Raw genomic sequence first — 23,335 nt, 5'->3', positions numbered from 1 at the left:
TAACAATGCCCTTTAAGAACACCTATATTTCACCATGCACATCAATGAATGCTGCACAATGGTACACCTTGAGTGGTCCACTTTGGTTAGTGCACATAAATTTGTCCCTACTATGAAAGCTCTGATTGGTTGTATTGGCCTCCAGGTTGAAAGTTCTTAATCCTTCCCTGTAAAAAACATTGCAGTGCTAAACTGGCCACAGATGGGTTGAAAGTCTCACAAAACGCTTGATCTTTCTAGATCTTAGTGGGATTATTTTTATTCTCAAAATGCAAAGATTTATGAAACAATAAACAAACCAGCATGTTTAAATGTTGTATTGCCAATGAACCATTTTGAAGTGTGAGTAGTAGACTTTATTGGGAATAACACAAAAATTGATACTGCACATGAGCATGTGAAATCAGTGGATAAAAAAATTTAACTTTTATGTTGTAAATGAAAGACAATATATCATCAAGTAGGGAAAAAAAATTGTATCAAAGATGACGTAATTGCATGCCAATTCAACAGATGTTTATCAAATGAGAACTCATTTTCAAGCAATTCTCTACCCTTCTATAGCCAGCTTTAAGGTACACACAAACACATTCACATAGCTGTGAATCCAGCCTAAAGCTAGATTATTTCCTTTCAAACTAATTTTGTCTCTGCAGCACTACAGCAAAATCGGTTATTTCCTGGCAAAATCAATTTGCCAAAGTCTCTCAAGCTTCTGTGGATGAGTGGTATGATATAATGTCACATAAGACAGAGTGCCATTAAAAATTTATTAGGATGACAACTGAAATAGGAACACGCATGAGAAGAAAAATTGGTGATTTTGAGTACAGACATATGTGTAAGGCCTGTTGCACACAAAATGTTGAGTTTTTTACTGATCTGAAATGTGATGCATTGTTGTCAATGGCAATGTTTCTCAACCTTTTTCCAGTCAGGGTGCCCTTGAAAATTATTTTCATTATTGAGGCACCCTAGTTAGGGCTTGGTTCACACTACTGCATGTCGGGGAATGTGCGTAAAATTGCATGCATTACCAAAGCACACACAAATGCATTGATCTTTAGCAGACGCACAGAGGTGTGATGAATTCTTAATGGTACCCACACCCCCCTCTCTGCTCACCTTCACACCCCCCTCTCTACTCACGTCCACACCCCCCTCTCTGCTTACCTCCGCACACACCCTCTCTGATCACCTTCACACCCCCCTCTCTGCTCACCTCCATACCCCGCTCTCTGCTCACCTCCACACACCAAACCCCTGTCTGCTCACCTCCACACCCCCCTCTCTGTGCTCACCTCCACACACACCCTCTCTGCTCACCTTCACACCCCCTGTCTGTTCACCTCCACCCCCCCCCCCCTCTGTGCTCACCTCCACACGCCCCTCTGTGCTCACCTCAACACACCCTCTCTCTGCTCACCTTCACACCTCCCTCTCTGCTCACCTCCACACCCCCCTCTGTGCTCACCTCCACACACCTAACCCCTATCTGCTCAACTCCACACCCCCCTCTGTGCTCACCTCCCCACCCCAAACCCCTCTCAGCTTTACACTCCAAAAGCCCCTATTAGCACACCTATTTACTTCACTGTTAAGCACTGCAAGCTATCCTCCACCCTCCTTTTTGATCCCCTCTGTGCCCTGCTTTCCACTCACCAGTCTTGGGGCAGGACCGTTCTTCTATTACAATTTACACAGCTGTGGGCAGTGCTGGCTGGGTACTGTCCTGTAGATGGAGTTGGAGAGCTCAGGATTCGTAAAGCTGCCTTCCCCTGCCACTGCAGTGCATTGCACCAACCGAGTTCTTGCTGTTGTGATATTTGCCAGAGTGGGAGTTTGGTTAGATCTGACAGCATTTTCAAGCACTCCTGAGCACCTCAGGCAGCACCCTGGGGTGCCGCAGCACCCCGGTTGAGAAACATTGGTCTGTGGCACATTGCACACAGCTGAGTAGAGATCAGTAATACAGTGTTGAGTACAGAGCAGTATAAAAAATAGAACAATTTTCCTTTGAGCACAGTAATTTATGTGTTTACTCATTTAGGCCCCATGCAAACGAGCATCATAATTTACTGATGTTTACTCAGGAACTTGTGGCACGCATTTACAAGGGGCCACAATACTGGCAATGAAGACAAATTTTACTCATCTAAACTCATCTATACGCTTACACACTTCACTTGCATATTCTCAACATTACACAGTTTTTGGCCCCTTGCATTTGGGTGTCACAAGTTCCTAAGTAAACATCAGTAAATTATGATGTCTGTGTGCAAGGGGCCTAAAGCAGCTATACTGACATGAATTAATTAATGTACAGTAGATACAGAAAAGTAGCAAGGCATCCACCATGTACTTACCCATTATAACTCACTGTAACACCAGCAAATGGCTCATTGCCACACTTTGCAAAAATGAAGACTGTTGCCAAAGCCAAAGATGCAAAGGTCAGTATTATTGAGAATCGAATGATATTTTTACAATCAAACTTGAATTTTGAAACTATGATACCACCAATAATTTGTCCAATTGCTGCTGCTGGAATTAGTACACCACCTGGGAGTTGAAATAGGAAGAGCAGGGATGAACATTAATATGCTTTTTCAATGAAACAGTGAAAGCAAAATGTTAATGCTGAACACCACGCAGTTATAAAATACAAAAATTTACACAGCTGTACATTCATTAATACATTCTTAAATTCATTTTTAAATGCAACTGGCTTGAGCATCTGAATTTGAGTTGGTGTCTGACTCTTATAATTCCCTATACAGCGGCATTTGGAGGGAGACAGGGAAGGACAAAACTGGGAGCCAGTCAGTGAGGGAAAACTCACCTGCTCCTACAGCATAACTCCCTCACCACCCAAATATCTGTATGATCTTGCTCGTCAATGAGGGAGCAGTTATAGTGCAACACCTTACTGGTTTGGAGGTTGAGGGGCTGACACCATAGGAGTAGGTGAGTGATCTCCATTGATTTTGTTATTGATCAGTTAACCCCAAGGGACAAGATAACTGGTATAATATAATCCTGAGGCCAAATTCAGACCTTTGGGTTGTGGTAACACACAGTAATACATGCAGGTTACCACAACAAATGATAACACTTGTAGTGTGGTTGACTGCAATATTATTCATTTTGAATGGCACCTCAACGCATGGATACTCAACCAGCCACTGGATCCAATATTGTCCCTCTGACATCCTTCTGTCAACAGACACCGCTCAGGTCCTGTGCCACCATCTTGTGATGTAATCGCGAGGCTCTTCTGGGTTCAGCCGGCAGGGCCACAAGATGATATGCCGCTAAGCCTTCCCTCCTCCTACTTACTGAATGAAAGATTAAAGGCTTCCTGAGATATGTGACATGCATATCTCAGGAGGCTCAGGGAGCACTGTGCATGCCATTCTCCTAGCCTAGATGAATGATGTGCATGAAGGTAGGTAAATAAAAGAAAAAAAGGGAGAAACACTGCCCTATTCGTGAAGGGGGGAAGGGTTGAGAAGGGGGAACTTCACAAAGACAGTGACGATCTGCTTTAGCATGCAACATAAAGGTAACTCAGGGGACGGTCAAGAACATAGGGACATGACCTCAAACTAGCAGGAGGTAAGTTCAAAACTAATCTTAGAAAGTATTATTTTACTGAAAGAGTAGATGATGCTTGGAATAGACTTCCAGCCAAAGTAGCGAGTCAGTCGAATAGTAAGTGGATTTAAACATGATTGGGAAAGCAAAGAATTAAACTCGGACAATAAAGACAAAAAAAAATAAACATATTAAATAAAAATGGGACAGACTTCTTGGGCCACCTGGTCTTTTTGCTGCTGTCACTTTACATCTCTATATGACTATACAGTATTATGGATTTGTGTTGAAAGCACAAGCAATCAACAAGCCTTTCCAAAGGGACACTTGAGCTGGTGACAACTCACTTTAAAAAATGACTTTCCGCTCACTTCCTGTTAAAACTACAGAACAAGAAATAAAGAGAAATCAGCCAAAACAGAATATTATACAACTGACAGGACTTCATTACCTACTCCTACTAAAAAAAGAATTATTGTTTATATATAATTTTAACTGTGCTTGTTGTGTTTTTGTTGTGTTTTTAGTGAATCTCTGTCTCAGATTTTTGCATAACTGTGACAGTTGTCTGGACACAGGTGGTCACAAATACAAAATACAAATAATAAATGTAGCCACATCTTCTAAATGGGAGGCAGACTGATTTGCTAAAAACTGATATAAATCTTAAGGCATATATAATATTTTCCCTGCATCATACAGCTCAGTAGTGTATTAGATGGGCAGCTGAATTAGGTAATACTTTGGTTTCCTGTATTGGGTATTAGTCAACGTTTCATTATATTGCTGCAATGTTGCTTAAACTTTCATGTTCAATTCATTTCATTTACAATTTATAGTTCTTCCTCTTTTTGGTTCTGCTGAAAGCATCATGCAGGCACACCTTTTAGGCCTTATTCACATAGCATTGCAGTATCTTGCCAGCAGAAGCCTCCAGCAATATCCTGTGTATAAGTGTTCTGTACGCTGTATGCTCATAATCTTTGAGCAATGTTTACATGTGTACAGCCTTACAGCTAGATGTTAGGACACAGGCAGCTTCTGCCACCTGCATCCATGCAATGAAGTACACCAATCCTGTCATAGAACAGGCAATCAGTTCTCCATCAAGTCTGCTTTGACGGCCGGAGGGAAAAGGTGTTTCTGCCTGTTTAATTAGACTGGCTTGGTCAAGAAACTTGAAACTTGGCAGAAACTGCTCTTCCCGCTGGCCATCAGAGGGGACCTGATGGGGAACCACAACACTGTAAAACTCTTCTAGCTCTGCCAACTGACATACACCATCAAGTCCACACTGACGGATAGTGGAAGGAGCCATTTCTGCCTGTGTATATCCTCCCACCAGCAGACAGAGCGGGCCTGATGGGGAAACACAACAATGTAAAAATATTAAGACCCTGTCTCGGACATACCCTTCAAATTGGCTCTGATGGCCCATGGGAGAAGCCATTTCTACCTGTGTATAATTTCAAGTGGTTATAAACTCTTACATATACTCAGCGAAGGGACTGGTCTCAGGTGATACAGAGATTAAACGAATCCTCCTATATAACTTGGACCTGTTTATTTGCAGTCTTCTCTCCTCTACAGCCCTTCAAAGTGCTGAATTTTAAAGTTTGTCTGAGAGTTCCAAAAAAAGGGGTGGAGAGCTGAAGTTACAATCTGCAGAGCTCAGTGAGGACAGTTCTGAGAGCTGATTGGACGGAAGAGACACACCCCATCCACACAGTTCACGGGAACAGAGCTAAGGCTGTCAATCTGCTGGAGGTCCCTCCCCTGTCACCATTTTTCTCTTGGTGTCAGGAAAACTTGTCAGTGATTCATGCAGTACACACTACTTTATAGTGGGATATGTTTTGTTTATATTTCATGTCTGAGGTTTACAACCACTTTAATTAGCTGAGCAGTCAGGGCGGACCTGGTAGAAAACTGAGGCCCATATCTCACAGTTACAAGCAGCACTAGCTCCTGCCACACAATGTCAAATGAATGATTCATTAATTCAGCCAACATGTGAAAACAATGGTGTGTAATCAGAGCCACTGACAGTGTTAGATTTACTTTTTGGTCCTAGGCAACTGGAGTGGCTAACAGGGCCACTGTCTGCTGTATACCAGTATGCATGTAAACAACTGAATTTTAAGGCTGAATATATAGCCCTGGATACAACTACATTCTACTTTTTTCTACACTGCCAAATGCAGTGCAAAAGTATGCTGCAAAATGCATCTGTGTGTATGGGCCCATGGGCTTCCATAATGCTGCGATCACATGCATACAAAACTATACACTGTACTGAAGGAAGCATTTTTTATGCCCATGTGCATGAGCCCTTAACCCCTTGGCGCTGGCGCCTCCTGGTCCTTTAAGGGTTTCAGAAGCCGGGAGGCGGGGCGGGCTTTTAGGGTCATGTGACCGCTGTGATTTGCTGTCACGTGATCACATGTTCGGGAAAGGTCCCGATCGAAAGATCGGGACCTTTCTGTGAGTACCCGACATGTGTGCTGGGAGCGCACAGGGCACGCTCTGCGTCAAGGCCCAGATGCCAGGAGGCCGCACATTTGCTTGCGGCTGACGCAAAGAGGTTAAAGTGGCTGTAAACCCATTCAGTTTGAAACAGAATGAAAGGCAAAACGTGTGTACAGATATGAAAGATATTATAAATACCTTTTTATACATAGCTTCAGTTCAGTGCCCAGCAGTGCCATCTTGCAGTGCTGCCCAGCAGTGCCACCCAGCAGTTGCGCCCATCAGTCAGTGCTGTCAGTCAGTGTCTCCCATCAGTGCCCATCATTGCTGCATATCAGTGCAACAGCATCAGTGCCGCCTCATCAGTGCAGCCTATCAGTGCTGCCTATCGTGCCACCTCATCAGTACCCATCAGTGCTGCCTATCAGTGCCCATCAGTTCTGCCTATCAGTGCAGCCTCATCAATGCACATCAGTGAAGGAGAAAAATTACCTGTTTGCAAAATTTTATAATACTGTAGAAACAAAGAAAATCTCTTTTTTTTCAAATTTATTGTTCTTTTTTTGTTTATAGTACAAAAAATAAAACACCCAGTCACAATGAACTACCACCAAAAGAAAGCTCTATGTAAGTGAAAAAAATGATAAAAATGTCATATGGGTACAATGTTGCATGACCACGCAATTGTCATTCAAAGTGCGACAGCACTGAAAGCTGAAAATTGACCGGGCAGGAAGGGGGTAAAAGTGCCTGGTAGGCAAGTGGTTAAGGAAAAAAATATAGGTGTCACACACTGCATATGTCCCCAACCCTTTACTATTGATCCTTTGCTAGTTGCCATTTATGTAATCTACCCCACGGTATATCACTTGCCAGTATTATCCTGTAAAGCCATTCTAATACAAATGTAAGTACCCTTTATTCATTATTGTTTCAGACAGAATACTGCAGGTTTGGTGCATTAAAACAGTACACAATTCATTTAAATAGGTTTGTGATACATTATGCATATCGCTTGGGTTATTTTATACTACTGCACATTAACATTACATTCATAGAAAGTAAAAGGTCTATACTATGGATATGGGCACTGATCACTTTTTGACATTTACAATGGCTTATCAGAAGCTGGAGCACTTTAGACACACTAGGGCAGCGGTTCTCAACCTGGGGGTCGCGACCCCTTTGGGGGTCGAACGACCATTTCCCAGGGGTCGCCTAAGACCATCGGAAAACACATATTTCCGATGGTCTTAGGAACCGAGACACCGCTCCTGTCTCCGGCGATGTGTGGGCGGGATGATATGCTGCCCCTGTCACCGCCTCCTCGCCGCTGATTGGCCACCGGAACTGTAGCTCAGGAGAGGCACACAGACGGCCAATCACCGGCGAGGAGGTGGAGCTTGGAGAGGAGGAGCCGAGCGGCAGTGCGCGGAGATCGAAGAAGATCGAGGGAGCTGCAGGAGCGAGTGAAGAGAGAGGCCAGAGAAGGAAGACAGCTGACAGGTAAGTGCAAATTTTGCTGCTGCAGCCAGGTATGCAGGTTGTAGATGGGAGAGGGAGAGAGCGAGCCCAGGCTGGAGCAGGAGTCAGCAAGGTAAGTATCATTGGTGTCAGTGGGAGGGATAGTGCCCCATCATTTGTGTCACTAATACCAACGATGGGGCACTATTCCTCCCCCCACTGACACCAACGATGAGACACTATTCCTCCCCCCACTGACACCAATGATGGGGCACTATTCCTCCCCCACTGACACCAACGATGAGACACTATTCCTCCCCCCACTGACACCAATGATGGGGCACTATTCCTCCCCTCACTGACACCAATGATGGGGCACTATTCCTCCCCTCACTGACACCAACGATGGGGCACTATTCCTCCCCCCACTGACACCAATGATGGGGCACTATTCCTCCCCCCACTGATACCAACGATGGGGCACTATTCCTCCCCCCACTGACACCAATGATGGGGCACTATTCCTCCCACTGACACCAATGATGGAGCACTATTCCTCCCACTGATACCAATGATGGGACACTATTCCTCCCACTGACACCAATGATGGGACACTATTCCTCCCACTGACACCAATGATGGGACACTATTCCTCCCACTGACACCAATGATGGGGTACTATTCCTCCCACTGATACCAATGATGGGGCACTATTCCTCCCACTGACACCAATGATGGGGCATTATTCCTCCCACTGACACCAATGATGGGGCACTATTCCTCCCACTGATACCAATGATGGGGCACTATTCCTCCCACTGATACCAATGATGGGGCACTATTCCTTCCACTGATACCAATGATGGGGCACTATTCCTCCCACTGATACCAATGATGGGGCACTATTCCCCCCACTGATACCAATGATGGGGCACTATTCCCCCCACTGATACCAATGATGGGACACTATTCCTCCCACTGACACCAATGATGGGACACTATTCCTCCCACTGACACCAATGATGGGACACTATTCCTCCCACTGACACCAACGATGGGGCACTATTCCTCCCACTGATGCCAACAATGGGACACTATTCCTCCCACTGACGCCAATGATGGGGCACTATTCCTCCCACTGACGCCAATGATGGGGCACTATTCCTCCCACTGACACCAATGATTGTACACTATTCCTCCCACTGACACCAATGATGGAGCACTATTCCTCCCACTGACACCAATGATGGAGCACTATTCCTCCCACTGATGCCAATGATGGGGCACTATTCCTCCCACTGACGCCAATGATTGTACACTATTCCTCCCACTGACACCAATGATGGAGCAGTATTCCTCCCACTGACACCAATGATGGGGCACTATTCCTCCCACTGATACTAATGATGGGGCATTATTCCTCCCACTGACACCAATGATGGGGCACTATTCCTCCCACTGATACCAATGATGGGGCACTATTCCTCCCACTGACACCAATGATGGGGCACTATTCCTCCCACTGACACCAATGATGGGCACTATTCCTCCCACTGACACCAATGATGGGGCACTATTCCTCCCACTGACACCAATGATGGGGCACTATTCCTCCCACTGACATCAATGACGGGGCACTATTCCTCCCACTGATACCAATGATGGGGTACTATTCCTCCCACTGACACCAATGATGGGGCACTATTCCTCCCACTGATACCAATGATGGGGCACTATTCCTCCCACTCATACCAATGATGGGGCACTATTCCCCCCACTGATACCAATGATGGGGCACTATTCCTCCCACTGATACCAATGATGGGACACTATTCCTCCCACTGACACCAATGATGGGACACTATTCCTCCCACTGACACCAATGATGGGACACTATTCCTCCCACTGACACCAACGATGGGACACTATTCATCCCACTGACATCAGTGATGGGGCGCTAGTCTTCCCACTGCAAAATTACAGTTATGAAGTAGCAACAAAAATAATTTTATGGTTGGGGGTCACCACAACATGAGGAACTGTATTAAGGGGTCGCGGCATTAGAAAGGTTGAGAACCACTGCACTAGGGGTTATTTACTAAAACTGCATGGTGCAAAATCTGGTGCTGCTCTGCATGGGAACCAATCAGCTTCCAGGTTTTATTGTCAAAGCCTAATTGAACAAGCTGAAGTCAGAAGCTAATTGGCTACCATGCACAGTTGCACCAGATTCTGACTGCTCCAGTTTAAGTAAATCTACCCCACTCTCATTTTGCTAAGCAGTAAAGTTGATTGCTTACTTATTTTCTACCAGTGAATCTGAATTGAACCTGGGGCATTGAGAAAGCCACATAATCATCTCTAGAGCTAAGAAATAGCAGGCTAGAGTCTGGGGCTAAGCAATAAGATTAAGGTGTACCTGTGGGCTGAAATGATGTCCAGAGCTGGCATCTATCTTTAAGTGAAGACATACTTTGTCAGAAGTTCTATATCAAGCTAAAAATATCTACCCTAGGCAAAAAGGGTTTGCTTTATGGATAGAGGGTTAACGTTTAGGGAGAAGATTAATGCAGGCCATAGACGGGTCGTTTATTGGCCGATATTCACGCCGTTAGTGGGGAAATACCATCGGCCATTTTTCGTGGATCTTCTCATTTATTTTTATCGGTCATGCTGGAAAGTCCATGAAAAACGTATGTTTTTCGTGGACATTGGTGGCAGCATCGGCAACGGCAACAACCGATTTTTTGTTTATCGGCCGAATTAGGATTTAATGGAAAGGGTAAGTTTCAGATTGGGTGTTATAGGTGGGGTTAGTGATAAAGTTCAGGTTAAAATGGATCTTCACCCTCTGAATAAACTTCCGTCCTATCCAACCCTCCTCCACATGAATAGAGCTGTCTTTTTTTGTTTGATTGGTTTTTACCTTTTTTCATGACAATGTCTGGCTGGGCCCCCCCATCACTCGTCTAGTGCTCGATCGCTGTGCTTCCTGGTATATGCATTACACATATCCCAGGAAGCATAAGCCTTAATTCACAAAGGAGGAGCTGGCATGTTTAGTGCAGTGTCATCAGGAAGCCTAATGGCTGCGGGCCTCTTGATGACAACACAATCAACATGGTGGCATGGGACCGAGGGACAACGCAGTATCTGCTGGGTTGGTGAGTATCTGAACTTTGCAGAAAACATCTCCCAGAAAGCAAGAGTAAAAAAAAGTGTGTGGGGGGGGGGAGGTGTTGGATGTTAAATTTTAGGCTTTTAGGTTAGGCTTTTAGGTTAAAGCATTAAGTGTTGAAGTGGATAAGAGTAAAGGGTTCATTTTAAAACACTCATGAGGGGGTAAGGTTAAAGTATATGTCAAGCCAAAACCTTTTTTCCAGTTTTGGATAGAGTAGGAGAGGATAACGACTTGTGTTTTTTACTGCATTCTGGGGTCCTGCTATAGAGATTTACTAACTTCCTGTCCTGATGACTACAGATTTAGACCAGACAAGAAGTGAGAAAAATTCAACAGTCTATGGGTTCCATCTACCTCTTTCTCCAGCCATCTATAGGGCTCTACTCTGGCCAGGAGACAGAGGACTTGCGGCGAGAGATGTAGACAATCAACGAAGGCTGTGGCCATCAGATCAAGGTAAGAATGCATTTCCGGAGGATGGGAGGGGTGGCATTCAGTAAATGCAATTATCCTTTAACTACAGCAGAGAAAAATTAGGTCTACTACCCTGGCAGACAGAACTGTATTTTGTATAAATCTTAGGACTGGATGGGCATAAATTCAAATCATTTGGCAGGTATCTCTTCTCAGTATTTAGCTGCTTTCCTGTAGTGCATCTTTAAAGCACCCTAAAGTGTATTGAAAGCGGTAGTAAACTGTGTTAAAAGGGAAAACAAATGTCCTGGCAGGCTCCTGTCATAAAGTACATTATGACAGACGTACCTAAAAAGCGGATCTCTCCAGCGGTGCACTGCTGATAGGGAATCCATCTTCTCCCAGTCTTCCTTCTGGATTCGCGGGCTCTGGTGGAGCTGGGATTACGCCACTCCCGTGCATATGCGTGGGAGTCACGGCCATGGTGCAGCTCTCTCAGTGGGATGGCACACCATCCATCAAGAGCTCAATGCACATGCAGTGGTGATGCCACCGGCTGCCATGCATGTAAATACCTCCTTAACAGTGCACATTTAGGAAATATTTACTGTACCTTCAGGTAAGCTTTATTCTAGGTTTACTTGTAGGTACAGGTTAAACATGGGAGTTTACTGCAACCTTAATACATGCTAATGCATGTGATTACAATATTCCTTAACCTCTTGCCGTCCGCCTGCTGTTTATAAACGGCAGGGCGGTGGCAGTCCAGGGTCGGGTTGCCGTTCATAAACGGCACCCGCCTTTTCTAGCTGTGTGCGCTCCCTGGGAGCACGAACCACCGCGATCCGGTGCCCGCTGTGTCCTCCGGACACAGTGAAACACCGATCGTCAGACGGGACCTCTGTACGAGGTCCCGATCATGTGATCACTGATTGGCGAATCAGTGATCACATGCAAAGTAGTAAGCAAGATGTCACTTGTGACATCATTGCTTACTCTGTGTGAAATCTGTGAATGATCACAGAGGTCACATGGTACAAGGCTATTCACAACAGCCTTGTACCATGTGACAAGCTGTGACCACTCACAGCTCACTCAGTAATTCTCAATGACTGCAAGAATGCAGACAGAGAGAAAGAGAAATGATTGCTTTTACATCCTATATGGGTATAAAAGCAATCAGTGTAAAAAAAAAAAAAAAAATCTTCATCACCCCCCACAAGTAGTACAGTGTCACCATGGTGACACTGTACTGCTAGGGTGACAGTATGTAAAAAAAATAAATAAAAATAAAAAATAATAATATAAAAAAATAAAATAAAATGTAAAAAAAAATGTTTAAAAATTATAATTTTTGGTTATAAACTAATTTGGATTTTTATTTTTTACTAAAAAAATAACGGAATAAATTTTGGCCAAGATTTATGATGAAATATTATTTATTTGCAAAATTTTATTTAAAAAAACCCTTTTTTTCAAACTTTTTGGACTTTTTCATTTACATAGTAAAAAAAATAAAAATCCCAGCGGTGAATAAATACCACCAAAATAAAGCTTTATCTGTCTCAAAAAAATGGTAAAAAATTCATATGGGTACAGTGTTGCATGACCGCGCAATTGTCATTCAAAGTGTGATAGCGCTGAAAGCTAAAAATTGCCCTGGACAGGAAGGGGTAAAAGTGTCCGGACAGGAAGTGGTTAAATGCCACTGCAATTCAGTAAATCGGGACCTTTATCTCAACACCAATATACAGTACAGTATCAGAAGCAAGAATTACCGGGAAATATTTTTAATGACATAATAAATTTAAATCATTCTGTAGTACAATATAAAACAAAAAATTAATTTCTTACAATCCTCATCAAAGTGTACTCACAGAAATGTTTTGCACCCATTGTAATTACAATGGTAGAGAAATAAAAGGAATAAATAAAATGCACTCACCGCCTAGAATTGCTGCAAAGCTTGATGTCAATGAAAACTGGTTTTCAATAAATTTTGGTAGGAATGTTGCAAAGCCGGTGGTGATAAATGCATCAGCGCAGCTGGCAAACGTTAGAGTCATGAGAACTGGGTTCTTTACCATCAGCTGAAACAGGTACAGTAAAATTGTTACATAAGGTGGAGAACAACCCGTTACTAGAAGAGAAAACCTGAATTCTATTCAACACCAGTTCATGTTAAAGAGAACCAGTCACCAACTAGCATTTTTATTATTCAGAATCTCCAAACTAAAAGGCTTTGTTAATACTAAAGAAAACTAAAGTGGCCATTTAAAGTTTATGTCAAATATTTTTTTTTAATAGAGTGGGGAACGATTACAATCAATGTTTGGTTATTACTGATATCCAGGGCTCTCTTTATCCTAATTTTTTTCCAACTTAAAACAGTTTTGCCAGACAGGGAGTGAAAGAAAATTTTCAACCTGGATACAAACAGCAATACAAATGTACAAGGGTTTCCAGGCTTTCGGTACTTTACTATAACATTTTATTTCTGTCTGTGTTGTTGTTGGAAGGTTCCCCCTACTTTCTGTCTGCTTAAACTTTGTCAGCAGGGTGGTAAATGAGGGTTTATCTCTAGATAGCAGTACAATCCTTTCCAATCTATCCAAAACTAATAAAAATGTTTTGGTTTGACATACACTTAAAATCTTCAGCAGCCTAGAGACAGATTTTATGTCCTAAATTCAAGCAGTAGACAGGTCAGCCTCTATGCCTGCCTTACAGACTGACAATAGATTGACATTTCTGCTCTGACAGGGAGAGAATACATATATCAGCACACACAACTGTCCCTGAGAGGGTATACCGTACTTGTTATTTCAGTTTTTGATAGAATGTGGAAAGGTTAGAACCCCTACCACATATTACTGCTAGCCAGGGCTCCCTTACAGAATTTTTTTCTTGTTGCCTATTCTACTGTTAGGATACATTCATAGTTGAACTGAACTTCTTTCATCATTTTACAGGCTTTTTTTTAGATCATTTGTACATGTGTTTGAGTCTTTTAAACAGAAGTATGGACTTTAGAAAAAAAACATACTCACCATGGTGGATGCAGCATCTGTCCCTAATTGCCTCTGCACTGAGAACTGAGCGATCAAACACCCCTGATCCCCGAGCAGACAGCCATGACTGTCAGTCTCCAGCTTTCTACTCTGCCCCTCACTGGAGCACTGGGCTGTAGCTGGCTCAGGTTCTCAGCGGATCACTGAGAGGCTGAGCCAAGTGCCGGTGCAAGCTCCTGGGTGGATCCCAACCATATGGAATGATGTCAACTGACAGCCTGCTATCGGCTGAAAATGGATCACATGAGTGCAGAATGAATTGCATTCCTGTGATCCACACGATAAGTATAGCCAAAACAGCTTTGGCTATACTTCACCCTTAACTTGTTTCTTTATTTCTATCCAATGGAATGCTAGTTAATATGAGGAAAAAAACGTGAAATATGTGTTTCCCCCATTGAAGTCTATTGGAGCCAAAAAAACTTGAAGCTTGAAGCATATAGCTCAAAAGAAACAAAAAGCTTCAAGTTGCAAGCGACACTATGCTCAATTGTGAGCAGGCACAATCGAAAACTGGGATTTTTGGATGTTGAGTGTTTTGGAGCTTCGTACTTCAAGCTACAAAATTCTCGGGAGTGGATGAGGCTTTTCCTTTCCTTGGGCAACCTCCGATGGCAATGAAACCAGATAGGAGTTCTAATTCTTCCCCACTCCATCCAAACATAAAAAGATTTTGGTACAGATTTTAAGAGTGGAGATTCAGAGTATATTCACACCTAAGCATCATGTTTTTAAGCGTTTTTGGAGCAGAATTGCACACATTTGCAGATTTTGTTGGGGAGGGGAGCTGCTGTTTAAGCAGAAAACACGCTACAAAACGCTTGAAAAAAAGCTCATGTCACATATTTGTAGGTGTTTCCATTGAAGTTTGTGAGGACACATTCTGCTTAAAAAGTAGCTCATGTACTTTCTTTGAGCGACAGGTGTTTTCCTATAAGCCATAGTACGCTCAGATGTGAACAAGTGCTATTGAAAACAATAGGTTTTTGCTTGTTGAGCATTTTTGAGCTTTGAGCTACAAAATGCTCAAGTATGAACACGGCCTCAGATTCATAAGCTGGCTATACACCAGTAGAATTCTGTTCAATATTTTAATTTTCATTTGACTTTCTAATAATAAATGGGGTTAAATTGGTGATCATTTTTGACCTTAGTGATGAAAAAAAACAAAGCAGCAGGATGGAAATTTTTTGCTGGACTAAATTTTAGGAGTGAAATGAAATTTTGAAGTACTTTAGATGAACATTTATCAAGTCCCTGATGGTATTATGGAATGTTCTGACAAGATTTTTCACACAAACGTTCATACAAAATTCTACCAGTCTGGAAAATACCTGTGTCAGTGTGCACTGTGCTAAAATGATGTTTGTTAATATATAGAACAGTATAAATAGTCAAAGCTAACAGCTAAACACAAAAGACATACATGAGAGCCCTTTTTTGTACATTTGTGTCCATCCATCCATCCAATCCCGGGATTTACACTCCTCTGCCCCACAGTACAGCCCTGTATAAAAGTGGAAGGACCTAATAATTTTCTGCTGCAGTTTCACTTTAACTTACAGATCCCATCCCACTCCTGCCCTGTGACTGGACAGTAAATGAGGAGCAGCAGACTGATTAGCTCATCTCTCTGTCAGTCTGCTCTCCCCACCTATCATTATACTACTTGCACTGCAGCACACCTGATTGGCGTCTTGTTCTGGTCTCCCTCTACCAGTCCAAGCTTAGCTGTATAGGACTGCTTGGACTGCAGGAGGCCGATGCCACGTAAGATTCAGAAACTTGCACTGTTTTCATTTACAGAAAATATATATTTAATGATGTCTTAACCGCTTGCCCACTGCCCTATAGCAGAAACACTGCTACAGGGCGGCAGGGCTGGGCAAAATCACATATACAGTCAGGTCCATAAATATTGGGACATCGACACAATTCTAACATTTTTGGCTCTATACACCACCACAATGGATTTGAAATGAAACGAACAAGATGTGCTTTAACTGCAGACTGTAAGCTTTAATTTGAGGGTATTTACATCCAAATCAGGTGATTTTGTGTAGGAATTACAACAGTTTGCATATGTGCCTCCCACTTGTGAAGGGATCAAAAGTAATGGGCAATTGGCTTCTCAGCTGTTCCATGGCCAGGTGTGTGTTATTCCCTCATTATCCCAATTACAATGAGCAGATATAAGGTCCAAAGTTCATTTCAAGTGTGCTATTTGCATTTGGAATCTGTTGCTGTCAACTCTCAAGATGAGATCCAAAGAGCTGTCACTATTAGTGAAGCAAGCCATCATTAGGCTGAAAAAACAAAACAAACCCATCAGAGAGATAGCAAAAACATTAGGCGTGGCCAAAACAACTGTTTGGAACATTCTTAAAAAGAAGGAACGCACCGGTGAGCTCAGCAACACCAAAAGACCCGGAAGACCATGGAAAACAACTGTGGTGGATGACCGAAGAATTCTTTCCCTGGTGAAGAAAACACCCTTCACAACAGTTGGCCAGATCAAGAACACTCTCCAGGAGGTAGGTGTATGTGTGTCAAAGTCAACAATCAAGAGAAGACTTCACCAGAGTGAATACAGAGGGTTCACCACAAGATGTAAACCATTGGAGAGCCTCAAAACCAGGAAGGCCAGATTAGAGTTTGCCAAACAACATCTAAAAAGTCTTCACAGTTCTGGAACAACATCCTATGGACAGATGAGACCAAGATCAACTTGTACCAGATTGATGGGAAGAGAAAAGTATGGAGAAGGAAAGGAACTGCTCATGATCCTAAGCATACCACCTCATCAGTGAAGCATGGTGGTGGTAATGTCATGGCGTGGGCATGTATGGCTGCCAATGGAACTGGTTCTCTTGTATTTATTGATGATGTGACTGCTGACAAAAGCAGCAGGATGAATTCTGAAGTGTTTTGGGCAATATTATCTGCTCATATTCAGCCAAATGCTTCACAACTCATTGGACGCCGCTTCACAGTGCAGATGGACAATGACCCAAAGCATACTGCAAAAGCAACCAAAGAGTTTTTTTAAGGGAAAGAAGTGGAATGTTATGCAATGGACAAGTCAATCACCTGACCTGAATCCGATTTAGCATGCATTTCACTTGCTGAAGACAAAACTGAAGGGAAAATGCCCCAAGAACAAGCAGGAACTCAAGACAGTTGCAGTAGAGGCCTGGCAGAGCATCTCCAGGCATGAAACCCAGCGTCTGGTGATGTCTATGCGTTCCAGACTTCAGGCTGTAATTGACTGCAAAGGATTTGCAACCAAGTATTAAAAAGTGAAAGTTTGATTTATGATTATTATTCTGTCCCATTACTTTTGGTCCCTTAACAAGTGGGAGGCACATATGCAAACTGTTGTAATTCCTACACCGTTCACCTGATTTGGATGTAAATACCCTCAAATTAAAGCTTACAGTCTGCAGTTAAAGCACATCTTGTTCGTTTCATTTCAAATCCATTGTGGTGGTGTATAGAGCCAAAAATGTTAGAATTGTGCCGATGTCCCAATATTTATGGACCTGACTGTATATATATACACATGATTTGCATTTCCAGGTAGGGAGCGCATGCATGCCACCCTACCCACACCGCCCTGGTGGCTAAGCATGTTAATCGCCGAGTCGCGACCAGAGATTCCCCGCTGGCACCCGGTGATTGCTGTGCAAAGCTGACAGGGGGGAGACCTGTTTGTAAACAACACAGATCTCTCTCCTGACAGCAAGGACATGCTGTTTTGTAGAGAAATACAAAAGAGCTTGTCTCCGTGGTAAAACAGCACACAGCACACACAGCAAAACACACACAGCACACAGTTAACCCTTTGATCACCCCAGATAACCCCTTCCTGCATAGTGTCATTAGAACAGTGTCAGTGCGTTTTATTAGCACTGATCACTGTATTAGTGTCACTGGGAATGTCAGTAGCAGTTCCCACCCAGCGCCAGAATGTCCGCTGCAGTCCCGCTGTAAGTCGCTGATCGCTGCCATTACTAGTATAAAAAAAAAATATACCAGTATATATACCGCCATTTGTAGATGCTATATCTTTCACGTAAACCAATCAATTTACATAATTGTTTTTTTTTTTTTACAAAGGCATGTAGCAGAATACATTTTGGCCTACATTTATAACGAAATTAGATTATTTTTATTTTTTTTTTATTATTGGACATGTTTAATAGCCGAAAGTTAAATAAAAGTTTTTTTTTCAAAATTGTCAGTTTTTTGTTTATAGTGCAAAAAGAAAAAAATGCAGAGGTGATCAAATACCACAGAAAGAAAGTTCTATTCGTGGGAAAAAAAGGACATAAATTTTATTTCAGTGCAGTATTCTATGACTGTGCAATTGTCAAAGTAATGTAGCGCTATATCGCAAAAAATGGCCTGGTCAGGAAGGGGGGTAAATCCTCTGGAGGGCAGGTGGTTAAAGCTGACGTTTCGTTAAAAATGTGGATACAGCACCAGGGACATAACTTAACAGTAATGGAATGTGTTGCATGTCTGCTGGCAGCTGCTTAGTGTAGAAATCCCCCCACTGATGCCATATGCTCCCCACAGCAGTCATCTTCCAGTGCTGCAGGAGTTAAGATCAGCAGCTGCGACTATAAAGTATTAATGCCACTCAACGTCCCATTCTTTCTCTCTCACCCATTCAAAACACTCTGCAATTGGAGAGGGTGGATCCTGTCATTCATCCACCCCTCTTCTATTCATAGATAGCTTTAATGCACTGAATTGTGGAAACGAATGTTATGAGTTCTGTGAATGGGCCAGGAGTAGGAAAGGGAAGGATGAGTGGTGCCAATGTGCCAGTTGCAGCTGCTACTCTTAACTTTCGCAGTGCCAGAAGATGACCACTTTGAGCAATATCCAGTGTCAGTGAATGACAGATTTCTACAGGCAGCCAACAGCTTGAATTTGGATGATATATGGCAACCTTTCAGGAGCACAAGGAAAACACAAAGACAAGAGCTGCAAGATTAGCATCTGCACATCCAGCATGGTCCCAGCTGCACCTCTCTGCTGAGGCTGGTGGACTTCAGCTTAAACCATTAGGAGTACTGAGTCTTGTTTTCTCACCCAAAGAGACAAAGGGAAATCTTTGAAATTTTTGCCAAGGTTTTTAGAGTCAACGATGCCTTCACTTCCATTGTTATGTGCTTCTGATATTCTTTTGGACTGGATGGCTGCTGTACCTGTAAATCATAGCACATATTAGATATGTTAATGGTTGATGCAGATGCACGGAGAAAATAAATCTACACATAAAGGAGATGAGTTAAAGCTCCACATGTGACAACGTTGAGCTCTGGAACATATTGTAGTAAACATTAAGACACCACATCAGCTACAAAAGGAAACAATATTTGCACTAAAATTATTACTTAGATTGTTCTTTAAAAATATATTGACTTATATGTCTTGCAGATCTTGTTACTAGCCTCTTAGTATTTATGAACCTAAAGCTAAGCTCTAGCAAACAGATAAATGCACATATGAAATACATGCTGTATATGCTGCTTTACCTGACAAATTATTTGCATTTCTTTACATCCATTCCACCGATCCTCCTCTTCTCAGGTAACCCCCCCCCTTGTGGTCCCTCCCACATGCTATGGGGCACTCCTGCAGGAGCATTCCCAAACTGCCGCTCTGTGTGTTCATTCACACATGAAACCAGCTTGGCCCTGCCCCCCCCCTCTCCTCATTGGCTCACTGGTTGTGATTGACAACAGAGGGAGCCAATTACTAATGCTGCTGTCTCAGCCAATGAGGAGGGAGAGTCCCCAGAGAGCCGAGGCTCTCGTGCACATCACTGGATTGAGAGGAGGCTCAGGAAAGTATTGGGAGGGGGGCCTGCTGCACACAGAAGTTTTTTTTTTACCTGCTTGCATAGAATGCATGCAGGTAAAAAAAACCTTGAACCTTTGGAACCACTTTAAGTAACACTTATAGGTCTTGTCCCGTTCTAAGCCTGTGACTGGACAGTGAAGCAGAAGCAGCAAGCTGAGCAGCTTATCTCTCTGCTTTCACCCTCTAGCTGCATGTTCCTTGTTAGCACATAAGACTGCAGCATGGCCAATTGACTACTTTTGCTGCTTCTCCCAGTTTGAGCTTTGCTGTACATATGATTCTAAGAGGATGATACAAGTCATATTCAGGAACTTACTCTGCCTGTATTCAAAAAAATCTATTTAATGATGTATTAAAGTGGAATTCCAGTCTAATACTAACTATACTTACAAATGTTCCCTCCCTCCTCCTGCTACCTATGCTGCCTAACCTGTGTATAAAAGATCTCCTTACTTACCTATTTTAGCTGTGGTCTGGTCATGTGATCCTGCAGCTCCATCTTCACTATGACAGTGAGCTGCGACTGTAGGGGAGAGGAGGGAGCACCGACAATGGCTGGGATATGGAGCCTAAGAGTGACATCATGGCTCCCAGCATTCTCAGCTGTTGTCGTGTGCTCCATCCTCTCCCCTGCAGCTGCCACTCACTAACACAGGGGATCCCATCTCTGGACCAGAGCTGACTTAGGCTGGCCACATATTATACAATCTCCTTGGAAAAATTTGCCTTTAGGTATACCAAAACCATATAATATGAGGTCAGACCTAAACACTTTCAATCTGTATGCAATCACATAGACCCTTACACTACGTAGTTGAAACTAAATCTAAAGGAAATTGAATAAGAAAAATGTATAATGTATTGCCAGATTTAAAAAAGTAAGTATACAGATCTTTTTTACACACAGGATAGGTAGGAGAAGGGGAAGGGAAATTTTTTTAAGCATATTTTAGTCTGGAATTCTACTTTATTGAAAACAGAGCTGCATGTTTTCATATCTGTCACCTAAAGGAGAGGCACCACATTGCACAGTATTGAACAGTGTTTCACATCTCTCAGAAACTCTGATGGTGAGATTGTTTGAGTTCCCAGATCTGCAGTTACTATTACTTTCCCTGATATATTTTATTTTAACTTATAAGACATATATAGAGAATGAGAAATGTAAATTAGAAGCATCCATAAAGAGAAGATAACACCCAGAACCCCAAGGTGGAGAGAAAACAAGCCAGTACCTATTGTAGGGAAATCCTGCAACTGGAGTTCCCAAGAGATAGAATAAGACAGAGAGTGACCTAGTTCCACCACTACCTGAAATAATTCACAACTGAATGGTCTGTGTCTTAAATTAAAGGAACCCTTTCAGAAAAGACCTATTAGAGCTATAATTTCTGTTTTTGAAAGTGCTGGCTCCTGGCCTGCCATACTAGTTCTCGATTTATTACCTAGCGGGTTGCTGACCTGGAACAAGTATGTGGCTAGTGAAGTCCAAACACTTAGTCTGCATGATTATTTTATCTTTGTTACTCAGTAAGGAGTTCAGCAAGGATGAGGGTGACAACTGCAAATGTTGCCAAATGATGACAGATTCCCTAAGAGTCTCCCAATGAGTTTCCATTCTGATGACTCATTGTCCCGACAGTAAAGCTGGCTAAACAATAGTAGATTTTCCAACATTGTACAAAAATTACTTGTAGATTCAATGACTGGACAAATGTTGTTTGGAAGGACTTCAAACTTTTGTTTACTTTTAACATTCGATTTTAAAATGAATGTAAATTCCTGAATAACTACATACACTATAAGAAATTTGTTTGGGAAAATTATTCCATCCGACTCCTTTTTCTCATTACAAATATGAGTGCCGATTTGATCCTGCTAACAATTATAGAATTGAATGAACGTTACTAAATTGTGACATTTCGAACAGAATTTTACTAGTGTATATCCAGCTTTATGTGAAAGTCACTTTATTAGATAACCAAAGTTATTCCGATTATATGACACTTCTTGCTAATGTAGAACAATCTGATGGCCTCCTGCACTTTGTCATGCATTTTATTTATATAAAAAATAAAATTGTCATGTATTTTGTAGTCTTTTTTTCTATTTGTGCAAGCAAAAGTTCCAAATCAATTTTCAAAGGTAAGAATCAACTAGGGTTCTCAAACAATGACTGGCGTACAAACTCAAGATATTAAACACATGATAAAAAGGATTGGGTGTTACTCCATATAAAATGCCTAAAGGAGAAGTACAGCCAAAGCTCATTTGGCTGTACTTCTCCTGTGGATCACAGGAGTGTATGTCATTCTGCTGTCACAGACCCGCCCAGGCTTGGGAAAGATCCCGACCATATGGTCGGGATTCACCCCAGAACCTGGACTGGCACCTGGCTCTGCCTCTCAGTGATTCACTGAGAGCCTGAACCAGCCGCTTCTGCAACCTCCGCAGCCCAGCACTCCAGTGAGTGCTGCGGGAAGGGGGGCGGAGCAGACAGTGGTGACTGACAGTTCCGGCTCTCTGCTTTAGAGCAGCAGGGAAAACTTGACGATCAGCGGTGCTGCATCCATCTAGGTAAGTGTGATTTAAAAAAACGAACAAATAAAACAATACTTCTTTTAACGCTATTTTACCATATGTCTGCATGAGTTTTAATACTGCACACATTTATGCTATGCAGCACTTTGGGTTTTTTTATGTTTTGTTTTTTTTACATGGCACACTATATTCAAGTAAATAACAAAATAAGCAGTAGCTAATAGAAATGAGTAAATCTGGGAGCTTTATAGTTTTGCAAAATATGAGTGAAAGCTGAGAGATTTTGTCAAAATGTCACCATTTTAGTTTAACGCATAGGAGTCAATGGGAAAGACTAAATTAAGATGGTTTGGAGTGAAATTAGCTTTAAATAGCCCCTGTGAATTAAGGAAACTCATTTTAGCAAATCTGGAGCTATTTGGCTCATCATTAGCCTCATTATTTTACAGGGTTTTTTTCACAGAAAATATAAGTTTTGGTTCACATCGATTTCTGATGTGACTTGAGTTGCAGGGAAATCACATTATGTTCAATGGTGCCGGTTCATATCAAAGTGGTGTGATTTTTAAAAAGGCTCCTGTGCTACTATTTCTGTGCAATTTGGCTCCATATAATATGCTAGCCATATCTGAAGCTGCATCAAGGTCGCTCTAAATGATCATGGGAGAAGTGTGAACCAAGCCTAACAGGAAGAAATTTTTTTTAAAATGTAATGCAGCAG

General features: G+C 42.4%; 1 protein-coding gene across 1 annotated transcript in view; it reads right to left on the bottom strand.

Annotated features, from left to right (window-relative positions):
• SLCO4C1 (solute carrier organic anion transporter family member 4C1) overlaps window positions 1-23,335 on the bottom strand; it is an 81,328-nt gene that overhangs the window by 25,829 nt on the left and 32,164 nt on the right. Inside the window, exons 6-8 of the mRNA XM_089679114.1 lie at window positions 19,300-19,415; window positions 13,071-13,215; window positions 2,367-2,562 (exon numbers count right to left, since the gene is read on the bottom strand). Coding sequence (XP_089535240.1) covers window positions 2,367-2,562; window positions 13,071-13,215; window positions 19,300-19,415 — 457 coding nt within the window. The remainder of the gene's footprint in view (window positions 1-2,366; window positions 2,563-13,070; window positions 13,216-19,299; window positions 19,416-23,335) is intronic.

The sequence above is a fragment of the Staurois parvus genome, unplaced genomic scaffold (genome assembly GCF_062004578.1).
Source record: "Staurois parvus isolate SC_StPar_1 unplaced genomic scaffold, SC_StPar_1.0 ptg000218l, whole genome shotgun sequence".
Classification (NCBI taxonomy): domain Eukaryota; kingdom Metazoa; phylum Chordata; class Amphibia; order Anura; family Ranidae; genus Staurois; species Staurois parvus.
The sequence above is the reverse complement of the archived record's forward strand: the minus strand, read 5'-3'. Positions and strand labels throughout refer to the sequence as shown.